Here is a 13,218-nt window from a genome sequence, read left to right as displayed (position 1 = left end):
CTATCTGAGCTTGCTGTGATTTCTAAGATGGGAGCAGGCAGTGGGGCCAGGTAAGTCACTCCACGTAGTGCTTCATAAGTTGTATGAGGCCATTTACTAAAGTAGACCCTCAGTGTGAGTGTGCTGGCAATGAAAGGACGGACTTCAAGCCAGGTTGGCTTGAATCTTTACCGTTATTTACTTACACATGGACCTTGGATGTTGTATTTTTTTTTTTTTTTTCAAAGGCAGTTTAGTTCTAAAAAAATCCTATTTGTGCGATTGGATCTAAATGAATTGCAAGGATTTGTAAACAAGTTGCATTCCAATTAACAACTCACTGATTATTCCAAGATTTAAACCCTAACATTTAAAAAGACAGTTAGTCTGCCCCTAAATGTTAAAAGATAAATCTTTTTTTTTTAATTTAAAAATTTCAACTGGTGTCCTATTATCATAAAATTGTCACAAGCTTGTTAAAGAGAAAGTATGTGATTGTGCATTCAACCACTGGATTTGTTGAAATCAACTGTGTACTGTAACTTTCAACTAAATGTGATACTGATCAGGAGATGCAGTATATTTATCAAATATACTTTACATGGGATACAAAAGGCCAACAAATGAAATTCGTTTTTGGGAACTTTAACAGCCTTTTTTCTTAAAAAAAACAACCTTTTCCTGTTTTTTGAAAGTGATTCTCAAACTTTTAAACACCTAAAAATTAAGATCTTAATATTTGACACTGCTCTGTATATTTCTAATCTGTACCAGACTGTCTTCCTTTGGTGCAGGTCTGGGAATCAGAGCAGGGAGAGCTGCCCACACCAAAATGGTGGTTTGGAAAGAAACTGCCAGCATGAAAAAACAAAAACAGAAAAAAGCCCATATGTGGAAGGATGTCAAGGTTAGACTTCTCTGCAAAATATCTAAAAAAAAAAAAATAATAATAATAATAATAAAAACAAACAAGGATTTAGGGAGAATGGCTATGAAGAGCTTTAAAAGCTAAAAGGCACTGTTTTTCCCTTCTCAGATACATCATGTGTAAACATTTTGCTGAGTGAGCGTGTGTCTGCACATACTTTGTATGTTTCTGTGTAAGCGTGTAGTAGTCAGAAATGCACGACTGTTTAAAATAAATGAAGAATATTACTCTAGCTGATTTTTTTTCTTCCATTGGTCAGGTATATAAATCTTATTTATATCATTTCAGAAAAGATAACTGATTCACAGCTGAAAACAGTTTCTCCTCAATGTCCTTGGGTCCAGAAAAAAAATAAAGACTCTCTCAAACCAGAGTGTGTTTCTAATTTTTCTGTCTTTTGGTTTGTCCCCTTCGTCACCCAAACTCCTTGGGAAACCTCAACAAGTGAACTCACTACATTCTCCGCACAGTGGAGATGGGAAGGGCAAACAGAGACAAGCTGGGCAGGTGAGCAGAGGAACAGCAAGGCCGGAACTTGAGCCGAGCTTCAATAGGCTGTTAATCCGGCAAGTTGGACAGTAGATTAGGCGTCAAGTTGAGGGAAGAAAAGGTATTTCTGGGTGTTGGCTTGTCAGCGAAAACACCAATAAAACACTGGAGGCAAGACGGAGTAAGAGGCAGACAGCCACCAAAAGAAAAAGCATTAGAGACCTGAGGATAGGGCTGTGGACGGAGGAGAGGATGAGGGCGCTGAAAAAAGGAAAAAGGTTGCCCATAATGCTTCCTGCCCACAAGACAGACATTCAGAGCCAACATATTTCCCCTGTAGGACAAATTCTTCTTAGTTACGCTACAGGAGGGGCTCCAGATCGGTCGGTGGATGTTCTACTGTAGTTTGGACAAACATGGGAATACATTAGGTTGTGTGAGGCCACGGGTGCTGTGCTCTGAAATGAGTCCAAATGGCTGAGTCCTTTAGGGGAGTGGCGGAATTCCTAGAGGGGGCCCAGGGAAAAAAAACAAAAAGACCAAGAAATTGAATCAAGAGCGATGGACAGGACAAGCAAAGGCTTAGGGCGCAGGTTCAGAGATTGCGGCTTCGTAGAGATACACGGGTAGGGCTTAATGTAAGGCATTGCTTCACAGTTTAAGGCAGTCATTTCTGATGAAACAGCAGAGGCTTGACGCTCCCATCTTTGACTTTTGGTATCTGGTTGGTGATGATCTCTGCCAGCATCTCAGGGAATTCCACACTGAGGGTTTTATTCACAAAGGTGTAGAAACAGATCTGGAGAAGACCCTCAACCATCTGGAGGAGAGACAGCCAGATTAATAAGAATCCACTGGGTATTAAAAACTTTTCTCCTTTTTTTAATTAGCAGGATTATCTTCATATTAGCCGCTGGTGTAGGTTTTCATTCTGTAACGAGGAGGCTTTATGGAGAGCGAGAAGCAGATAGTGCCTGTAACAGTTCTGACTCAAACATAACGCACTTAGTGGGATCTGTGAGTGTATTCTTTAGGGTTTTAGCAGGTGTTTTAGCAGCACAGTGTAGGGAACTGAACTCACAAAACTTCAAATTATAGAATCTCTTGAATTGTAGTATAGGAGGCATAAAGCCTGGCTGGTACGAAAAAAGCCTTAAAGAAAAAACAAAAACAAAACAACACAAAACAAAAAAAAAAAACAAAGAGGCATAAAGCATGCAGTATCTCTGTGTGTGTGTGTGATGTGTGTGCATGTTAATCTAACCTCCTGCATGGAGTCCAGTAGCTTAGTTAGCTGGTAGAAGCGCTGCCAGTTCTGACTAGCGTTCTCCTCTCTCTTGACGATGGCTTTTCCCAGCTCCTTGATGTACGTCATCCTGATCTCATCGAACACCGCCTGGCTCTTCAGGCCATCTTTCGGTACTACACACAAACACAGACATCCAGACTATGAGTATATCTGTTCTCAACAGATGTTGGTGTGAACAGCTGGATATGCACTTTTAAAACATCTGTCTCAAACTGAAACTCCAACAGTGACACTATTTGCTATTTGTTTTAGCCTCTGCTTTATGATGTTCTCTGCAGCAAAAAAAAACAGCACCAGGAATTAAAACTTAATTAAAGCTTAATGTTTAAGACCCCAACAAAGGCCCTTAGGAGATGCTGGGTAAACATACACAGATGCACAAATCCAAATCCTAACCAGAGTGCTGTAGGCAATGGAAAATATGCAAAATTAAAGGTAACACCATAAGCTACTGTGCAGTGTGCTTCCTAAATGGTATGGATGAGAATCCAACTGGAGGAATACAAGTCAGGACACACACATCCCATAAAAATCTGAATCTATTTAGGTATTTTTAAAGAAAACAGTTATGATTTTGGCTCTACAAGTTACTACTACAATGCTGAAAAAAAAAAAAATGGCAGAAAAAACATGAATATATATATATTACTGACTACTTGTCAGTCTGTTTCCTGGCACTGGGCCCAGGCAAAGCCACAGTAACTGGTCTAGAGATTATGCAAAGCCACAGAGGGCAGGATCTGGGTGAAATATTGTCCGATTTACATAATCAGATAAATGGGAGATACTGCAGTCTAAGTGCTATCTGGCCTCTTCATTATGCATGTTCAGGTTTGACCAAGAGACAATTTTTAAAAGAGTAAAAACAGACCGCCTTTCCTGCTCTTTGGACAAAATATCTGTTATACGTGATATTTCTATTTAACAAAGCTTTCGGTGTCGGTAGAAAAAAACTACTGTGACCCATTTGTTTGTTTTTACAATGATTTAAATTTTGTGGTGCAGAGTGACGTCAGCCTTTTGAAATTAACAAGCAAAATGTTAAAATAAGATGACCTACAGTAGTGCATGAGAAATGATCAGAAGAGCTCAAAACAATTGTTCTGATCTGTTTGCATCCCTGAGGGGAACAGATGGAAATTGTGCTCAGGTACGAAAATGCATCGAAGGCTCTGTATGGAAATGTCATTTCCTCTGCATAATGAGAAAATCGCCTTTAAAGTGTATCCTTTCCCCGCTTCCATTTACACAAAGTGGAGTGGAAGGAAGAATGTCCTCTTCCTTGCAGAAAAAAAAATTACCTAATGAGAACTCTTTTGATTTAGTAATACTTTCTTTCATTTTGCGCTGTGTTTTTTTCCGGAGACTTTAATGTACATCTATTATTTTAATCTCTTCAGAAAGACAGGAAGCTAAAAGGCGCTGAATGTTTTGTTTGTGCCTTTTTGAGGAGTTTCTCCTCTAATGACCTTCACTAATTTCTACATTTTAAAGTGATTCAAGCAAATCTGCCAACAAAATGCATTCAAAGTAAATTTAGAATAAATCTCAGCTGAATGCAATTTCCAGTTAGCAAAATTGAAATGATCAAAATTGGGAAAGGTTTTGTTGTAATGATGTTTTTTTTTTTTATTATGCAGGCAATTTACGATTGTGGTAATTACATGCCAAGCCAAACAACAAGCTGCATTTAACCTTCTGAGATAAGAAACAGAAGGTCACACTCATTTAACTCTTAGCTGACCTAACTGTGCACTTTATAATTTTCAAACAAACTTTGGAAGCAAGGCAGCAACTGTTCCTGGAAATGGGGAGAAAATAATGAGCTGTCTACAGACTTTAAGTACCTGTGGGACACTTGAAGAACTTTTCACCTGAGACAGTGACTACATAAGATGAAGAGGTCAGGCTTTAAAAGAAAAATGCTTTCCTTCGGACATACCTGCTGACATCCTTGCAGTGTTATAGATCATCAATCTGTGATGGAGTGACATGTTGTTTTCTAGCATTTTTTCCACAAAATGCCTCAAGATGACTGCCAGAAAACTTTGTCTTTGATATTGTCTTGTTACAGAATATGACTGAAACAGCAAAACGATTTATGCTGCAGTCTGGTCTGTGGAGTTTTATTTCAGACTGATGTGTCTGCCTCTTATGAAAAGAAATGTCACTTTTTGTTACTGTTGAATTGTGATGTGACAAGGAGAGTCTTGAAAGAGCCGCAGTCTATGACAGCTTAAAAGTGGAGATAAAAAGATGCCATCAAAGCATCAACTGACTCATGACCTAATGCAAAACAGGTGTTGGAAATGTTTAAAGGTGCTTTCCTTAATCCCAGGGTAAACAAAAGGAAAGGTCTACTGAAATGTGCACTGTAACTGAGATTAATACTGACTGACACCGAAACAACCACTAAAGATGCATCTACAAAACAAGAGAACAGTCATATACGACTGCTTTTCATCAGATGATCAATTTTAAACATTCTAGGGAGAAACAAAACTACAGTGAGCTGTTAGATGAAGACCTGCAGGCTACAGTTTATTACTGTGAGAACCAGCGCATCTCCAACATCCAGTAAAGCAAGAACACATATTCATCCATTCATCCATGTACAGCTACTGTTGACCTGTAGTAGCCAATCTGTGTTACAATTAATAATTAGCATTAGCATTTACATTGCAGGTTGTCAGCATTCCACTCAAAATACTACTCTGCTGTAACAAACTGAAACTATCCCATGTTGCAACAAAAAGAGATTTTGAGTTTTATGGGGATAATCCCAGAATAATTGAAGTTCTTGAGGTTAACAGAAAGACTGCTGTGATTTTTCAAAGAGAAGTGTGTTCCCTTACCCGTACTGAGCAGTAACAGGACCTTCATACACAGGTACTCGTCATAGGACACCTGCAGTCTGACAAACTCATTACAGATCTTCAGCATCTGCTCGCACTGGTCGGTCATGAAGGGCAACTTCATACGTTCTCTGAAAGGAGGAAAAGGGAGAAATTTAAGATGAGGCAACAGACATGGAAGAAGTGTAAGAAACAGAGAAATTCCACTTAAAGTTCTGTCACTCATCCTGTTATTTAGTTCTCAATAAACAGCAGGGATGCGACTACAGCCATCCAGGAGAAAAATTGTGAAATCAGTCCCGACAGATTTTTGCACCTCACTTCCACTAACACACAGCCCACATTACTTACCATGTCTAAAATCAATACAGCACATTCTCCAGATACAGTATGTAGCCCTGGGTTTAGAGCTGTGTATTCATTCGGACCTAGTGCAATGCTACTGGCAATAACTTCTTCACCTTTCATATCTATTTTTATCGCTCTCAGAGTTTACATGCCCACTGGGAGCAGCTCCTCACAGCTCAGGCCTCGCTTTCTACATATTTCCAGTGAAGAGGACGAGCTGTTTGCAGGTAGTCAGTGGCAAGAGCTTTATGTTTGTGGCACTCCTAACATTCAGTGTAAAGTGAAAAACCATTTACATTACAGAACACAACACTTCAAACTTGTCAGTGGTTGTCTAAAACAAGACCCATGACTCGAACCCTCATCAGATATTTAGCAAACGAAAATGATGTGACAACAGCACAAAAGTATTGAAAATATCCTTTTGTTTACTTGTTTGATGAAATATTTCTTGACGTAAATGATGATGATCTTTTTTACTACTTTATTCATTAGGGTTCTTTTCAAAAAATGTGTTTATGTTCCTGAAAATGCAGTAAATGTTCATTTTTTCAAGCAGGTACTGAAACAACTACAACCAAAAAAAAAAGAAAAAAAAACAAACTGTAACACGTTGGCACCGATATCAATACTATTGACATAATACTCATCCCTATGTGGAAGCTGTAGATGTTGAAAGTCAAATGCAATCTAAATATCCAGCATATTTCATCATAAAATGTGGACTTTAACATTGAAACTAGCATGCTAGCTTGTGGGAAACAACCAGTAAAAAGTGCATCGGGGTGTGAGTAGGTGTGACAGACTGATGTAAAAAAAATAATGGATAAAATGGGATGAGTGCTTTAAGTACAATCTGACTATCAAAAGCTAGAAATGGTGCAAAAAAATACAGACAAGCTAACAGGGGATCAGCCTCTCCCTTATTCTGTTTCCCCTATGGAGTACAAAGACTGTGGTAAGCACAGAGACTTCTAAGCACAATCAATTTCTGCAGCCAGTGATTCTTTAAGCAAGGTAGCTTTGTAATTAACATACTGCAGTCGTACCTGAGCCATCTTTCTGTGGCTTCAAGGGAGCACAGAATGTTATTCACTGGGTTGTTTGGTATGTATGTTCTGTCTGCATGAGAAATGTGGTTACTGGCTGTGATTATTACATGAGGTGTTGCTTCCTAGAAATATTTATCTCAGTAAATCACTGCTGATACTCTTAATTATTTATGTCTAAATTATTAAGCTGCGTCATTTCACTCCTGCAACACAAACCAGCAGTTTCCTTATTATTCCGGATCGAATTTTTCTATTTATTTTACTTCTGGGTAAAATGAACAATTTAAAACTTTATTTTTAAAACTGCCTTAAATTATAAGGGATTGTTCAATATATTTGAGATACACGTTTTTTTCACTTTCTTAATGAGCAAAAGGTAACAAAAAGGATGGAGGTGATTAGCTTAGCTTAGCTTAGCATCAATACTGGAAGCAGGGCTGAGCCGAGAAATATTTAGTTTTGGGGGATAAAACTACTGTGTTACAGCATGTTAATTAGGAGGGTGCCCTGATAAACACGACTGCTTCTTTTCAATCGGTTTAAAACCTCAACCCAACAAAACCTCCAAATTCCCAACACACTGTAGACAGATGGGAGAGTCACTCTAAAATGAGAAAAAGGCAAAACAATGTGACAAAATGAAGCCTACACCAGCCTGGCCACAGAACGTACTTGTTAATGACGAGATCAGGGGCGAAGCAGAGCATGCTCCCGTTACACTGCTCGTACGACCTCCAACCAAGGCTGAAGGACATGAGGAAGAGCCAGGAGCACTGCAGCAGTGTCATCTGGTCATCCAGGTGCAGGTTGCGGAAGCCTAGGAAATTTGGAAAAACAACATACAGAGTTGGGCAGACGCAAAACATAATGACCCAAATTAAATGGGGATGATTTTAGTTTTCAATAAACAATTTTTGGTACTAATTAAGCACAAATTATCATACCACGATGTCTGAATATTTTTCAAAACCGCCGCAGCTTCGACAATAATCATTTATAGTGGTTATTGGGTATTTTGCTGCCTGTAATACCGTTTACCTATTCTGTTTGTTCTACTGAAAGGCACAGCAATGAGATACAGAAATAATGAGCAAAAGAAAAGGCAATTACCCAATGCATGATTAAAAGACAATTATGACAGCTTACACAAAACAAAACAGGTCTGGGTACATCGATCTTTAAACTGAAATTAAATTGCACCTCAGTCGATCCCACAGTCAAAACTTTAAAAGTGGAGCTGTCCTTTCACGTTGCATTTGTTTTAAACCATGGCTTTGTTATGTAAGAGCTTTTCCCCAGTAGTACTTTGGCAGGCTGCCCATTGCAAACAATGCACACGCCAGATTTGTCCCTTATCATACCATCAGAACCCCCCCCCCCCTCGAAAAAAAACAACGACAAGCATTTACATTATAGTTTTGTCAATAAGTTTTCCCAAGGAGATCTCACCTTAAACCTTTCATGTAACCAATAGTGGAGAGGGAGGAGAAAATCTCCGAGCAAATTCTTGAAGCGATTAACATGTCATGTGCCTCCTTTCTGATGATCAGAAACTAGCATGAGTAGTTCCAAATTCCAAACTCTTTGTGCTTCTATTTTTGTTTTGGTGGAAATTAAACAGTTATGTATATCCCTTGATGAAGTGAATCCCAAAGAATGTTATTTTAGAGCCACCAGTTAGATAAAAATACAGCAAATTTGTGATTATGCTGACTTCCTGCTCTTTTGACACCCTACTCCAAAAAATTCACATCTTTCACATACACATACAACAGTAATGTGATGCTGTTAGGTGAATTAATCAACCTAAACCTATTTTTTTGCAAAATTATTATACTGAAACAAGTCAATTTAACAATAATCACAGTAATTTTGGGGTGAAAATGAAATTTTTACTTGATGTAGGAACACCTGTTTTAGCATCTGATCTAGCATGTTGGAGGAACATCTATTTATGCACATTCAAAGAGATATTAACCTTAGGCCTGACCTGATCAAAATTAGAATACTTTCTTTCATCTCTTTCAGAAGCCACTATTACTAATTTCTCCCCTTCTGTCTGTAATTGCAGATACAGCCATTACAGAGGTCACAGTTTTTATTAGATCTCTGCTGAACATGAGTTTTTCTTTGGCTCCACTGACAAGAGGAATCATTAGAAAAGAAAAGCAAGAAAGAAAAGTTTGACTTCCTACGCAGTTTGAAGCAAGAGATGTGGAAACCTCCACAATGCCCACCACTGCATCAATTAAGATAACTACCTGGCTACCAGCCTGGTCGTGTTTAAATCAGCTAAACAAGTAACTTCAGCTGCACAAAGGCTTTCTTTGCTTCTCATTAACCGTGAAGAAGATGCAGCGGTGCGAGTAACACCTTAAGATCTTATCTAAAATTGATGATGTAACTTCCTCGACAAGCCGTATGTATTAAATATAACAAATGACTTCGTTTTCCTTTTAGCGACTTCGCCCACTTCACTACAGACTGGTCTCCATTACAAGCTGGAAATATTGCCAGTGACATACTTTGCTTGAGCAGTGATATGCATTCAAACTAAACCAAAGGTGGAGCTTTTTTGCTACCTGGCAATGACTTGGCCCACTTGACTGCAGAGATGACCTGCTGTCCCCCCAGCCTGTTGAGAGTGGTCATGAGCCGCGAGGAGGTGTCAGGCAGTGTGCTGTCGTAGCCTGAGTAGATGATCTCTGGCTCGATGGCCTTGAGCACAGACAACATGGTGGGCACGAGTTGGGGCATGCACCTGGGGATGACTGGAACAGGCATGTTGCTGACAGGCTCCGATGGTCCAGGGGGGCGCTGTACTTTCATCTTGATTAGCTTCTTGTTTTTCCTCGCTGGGGGACACATCAGGACAGAATGGTGGAAAAGGACGAAGGGAGGCATGAAACAGGGAACCAGTCTTTAAAATCAAGCATTGTTACCAAACATCAACCAAACTTGACAAAAGGTATAAACAGCAAGATATGTGGAACATACAATCAAAGCATCAACAGACTTTCCTTTTTTTAATTTTCAGCTGGATTACCAAGGAGGTCAAAAGTTACCCACCTTATGTTACACCTCACCACACCACAGTTATGAATTTTTATCACATGTAATATTTAATGTATTTGATATTTGTTACATGCATTAATTCTCAGGTTGCATGAAAAGGAACTTTGCATTTTTCAAAGAAACTTATGATAATTTTATTTCTTTTTGATTTCAGGGCCAAAGTGGGCTGAATATTTTTTTAATGCCCATTTCCATTTTTCACATTTTTTTACACCATGTAGTACATTCACTATATTTTACAAACTGGTTACGGTCCTGGGCCCCCTTGGCCCCTACTACATTTCTTTTTACCTGCATGTGTTAATCAGTTGAATTATTTGATTGAAGATAAACAAGATGAGCACTTCAACTGCAGAATATCTGGGCATCGACATTCATATTTTCCTTACTACATAAGCAAAACAGGTCAGGTGTTGAGCGGTTGCCATATTTAAAAAAAACATGTTTTTTTTTTTCCTACTCTACCTTTTTTAATTTCCTCTTCTGGCGTTTCTATGGCAACTAAGAGCCTTTCTGGTGGGAGTCTGCCTGCTGATGTGCTGACATTCATAAAATCTCTCTTTCTGCCTCTCTCTCTCTCTCTCTATCTCTGTATGTGAAGCTACTTTCCCCCTGTCTGATAAACACTGGATTGTGTACAGGTAATCTCACTCAATACTGATTGTGCAAACTACTGCCAATTTTATTCTGCAAGGGAGCACCAACTAGAATAACACAATGACCCAAGTTCCAAGAACTTATTCAGTTGCTGTGCTTGACCTGTTGCTTTCCATGTCCATCTTCCAAAACCTCAACACAGCTTAATTGTTGCATTGTGTGTGGCACCGAAACATTTATCCCCTCGAAGCAGAATATGGTGAAAGATCACCGGGTGATCCAAGGCTGTGGACTTGGGACTTGACTGGGGACTGCGCATTGATCAGTCTGTTTGAGAAGGTTGCACTTTCTCATTCTGCTTGGCCTGCATATCAGCACGCTTGTACAGAACAGCAGGCTCACAGACAATGGCACATGCGCACACATGTTCACAGATGAGTGACTAACACCAGCAGATCCACACTGCTGTGCAGCCTTTCTAGCGTCTGTTTAGGACAAAATGTTCAGGAATATCTGTGCCCACATTGAAGGCATATTATCCACAGAGCTGTGGCACATGGCTGAATATTGGCACTGTACCAGACCAGAGGTCACTGATTTACTTTCATCATCTTTAAAGCTCTTAGCAAAAACATTCATCAAACTTACAGATTTAAAAAAGAAAATTTGAAAGTTTCTAAGTCTGCAGGTGATCTGTTTTTCATCTCTGTCACTATACTGAAAAAAAACACTGTCTCTTAACCAAAAGTGAAAGTCACAGATTCCTGTTGGCACAGAATTATTACCTAAATTGCTATAGATAGGAACGGAACATAGATAAAAGCTAAGAGAAAGGCAGAGAGAGCTCTTCAGATAAGACAAAATGATACCATAGTGCATAAAGACACAGATATAATAGTATTTTTCAGGGTGTGTTACGGTCTCTAAAAGGCTACTACCTTGATTAATTCCTGTAAAAGACAGGAGTTAAAAGGGTCCAGGGCTGCACATATTTCTTATCAAACACTAGTCATATTCTTGTGCAACAGAGCCCTTAAGTACCTGCAACATTTTTAATAATGAAATACTAAAATTACACCCAATATGCATTTTGGCAGGTAAAATTATTCTATTTTATTTGAACTAATGTGACACGCCAATTTTCCATAAACTTGGCTGATGGTGGTTTATGTTGAAACCAGACACACTGGTTGTAATGGTATATGAATACAAATGGTTAGAAGCAAAACACTGCACCTTGGGGTGTTGGCATGATCTCAATAATGATATATGGAATAACTAGTGAACTCACAGGTGTATTAAAAATAAATAGGTGATGGGACGTCTATTTGTAAGAAATACGTTCATTGGGCACACATAAACCAAAGACCTGTGCAGGCTTCCTCAAATTCACACACTTTTGGTCCCATAGCAGTCTGGCTCACTGGATGTAGTCTGTAAAAACCACTATTGAAATGTAATGATTGACCAGTGGGTCTGGCTTGCAATCGAGTCAGACAGATTTTTGAGCAGGAAGTCTTCTACCTTTCTGCAGGCTCTTGCTGCCATCAGAATCAGATGACAGTGCTGATATCCAGGGTGTTTTGGCCCTTGAATATGTCAACGACCCTAGCCATGACCTGGTAGCTAATGGTACGAATGTAAACATGCTAACAGCTGTTGCCATTTTTTTCCGTGGAGGAACTGTCTGGTTTTATGAGGACTGGCCTGATTTAAAGATGGGTCAGAATGTATACCTTCCAAGTTCATTCCGGCTTGAAGACATTTCCTGAAGCGGCAGGCTGGACAATTCTTCCTTCGGATCTTATCAATGATGCAGTCATTCCTCCCTGCACACAGGTAGTTATGCTGGCCTGCAAAGAGAAGACGAAGAAGAGGAAGAAGAAAGATAGGGAGACACATTAACTAGCTAAGAAGGTCTGAGAAGGATTAGCCTAAGCAGTATGTATTATGACCACCTGCCTGATTGTACTGTAAGCCTGACAAGCCTGTGGCATCCCTCTGGTGTTTACAGTTTCACTTCCTCAAGCCTGCACATTGAGCACATGGCACAACCCTTTATTATGCACCAAGCTCTTTCAGTCCAACAATCAGACACGGTTGTTCTGTTCCCCCTTCATGATGTGGCCCTTGTAGCTGAGTCTAAATGGTCCATGTTTGTTTGCAGATGATAGCTTTCTCCCAGTAATAAGTAATTGAAATGTGACTGTGATTAGCATGCTGGAAAATAAACCAGAGATGAAACAGTGATTACACTAATTTAATTTGAAACAGAGGAAGCAATACATATTTGGCTGCAAGGAATAAATGATGTGCCGGCCCCATCATTCATTTTCAGAAGACATGCTTGTCAGTGATATGCCAGCAGTACTATTCATGGGAAACAGGCTTGACTATGATTGTAGTTGTTTGAGACGGTAAAGGTTCAATATGTTAGAATGTGAAGCAAATTGCATGTTATCATCACTTTGTAATGCCAATGTGTGAATGGATCGTAACATTTAAAAAAAAAACGAGAAAACAAACAACCACCAACACAAAGTCCAAAGTAAAAGCTAACATAGCTAATGTGAAATTTATTGTGAT

At 39.2% G+C, this 13,218-nt stretch overlaps 1 protein-coding gene across 2 annotated transcripts in view; it reads right to left on the bottom strand.

Moving 5' to 3' along the window:
- Positions 1-661: 661 nt before the first annotated feature.
- The window catches only part of LOC124070471 (glucocorticoid receptor-like), a 57,207-nt gene continuing 44,650 nt past the window's right edge, over positions 662-13,218 (bottom strand). For both annotated transcript variants that reach the window (XM_046410399.1, XM_046410400.1), the window contains 6 exons: positions 12,369-12,485; positions 9,543-9,815; positions 7,633-7,777; positions 5,561-5,691; positions 2,661-2,818; positions 662-2,216 (listed from right to left, as the gene is read on the bottom strand). In XM_046410399.1, the coding sequence (XP_046266355.1) occupies positions 2,064-2,216; positions 2,661-2,818; positions 5,561-5,691; positions 7,633-7,777; positions 9,543-9,815; positions 12,369-12,485 (977 nt within the window). In that variant the 3' untranslated portion in view covers positions 662-2,063. The remainder of the gene's footprint in view (positions 2,217-2,660; positions 2,819-5,560; positions 5,692-7,632; positions 7,778-9,542; positions 9,816-12,368; positions 12,486-13,218) is intronic.

This window comes from Scatophagus argus, chromosome 14, assembly GCF_020382885.2.
Source record: "Scatophagus argus isolate fScaArg1 chromosome 14, fScaArg1.pri, whole genome shotgun sequence".
Classification (NCBI taxonomy): domain Eukaryota; kingdom Metazoa; phylum Chordata; class Actinopteri; family Scatophagidae; genus Scatophagus; species Scatophagus argus.
The sequence above is the reverse complement of the archived record's forward strand: the minus strand, read 5'-3'. Positions and strand labels throughout refer to the sequence as shown.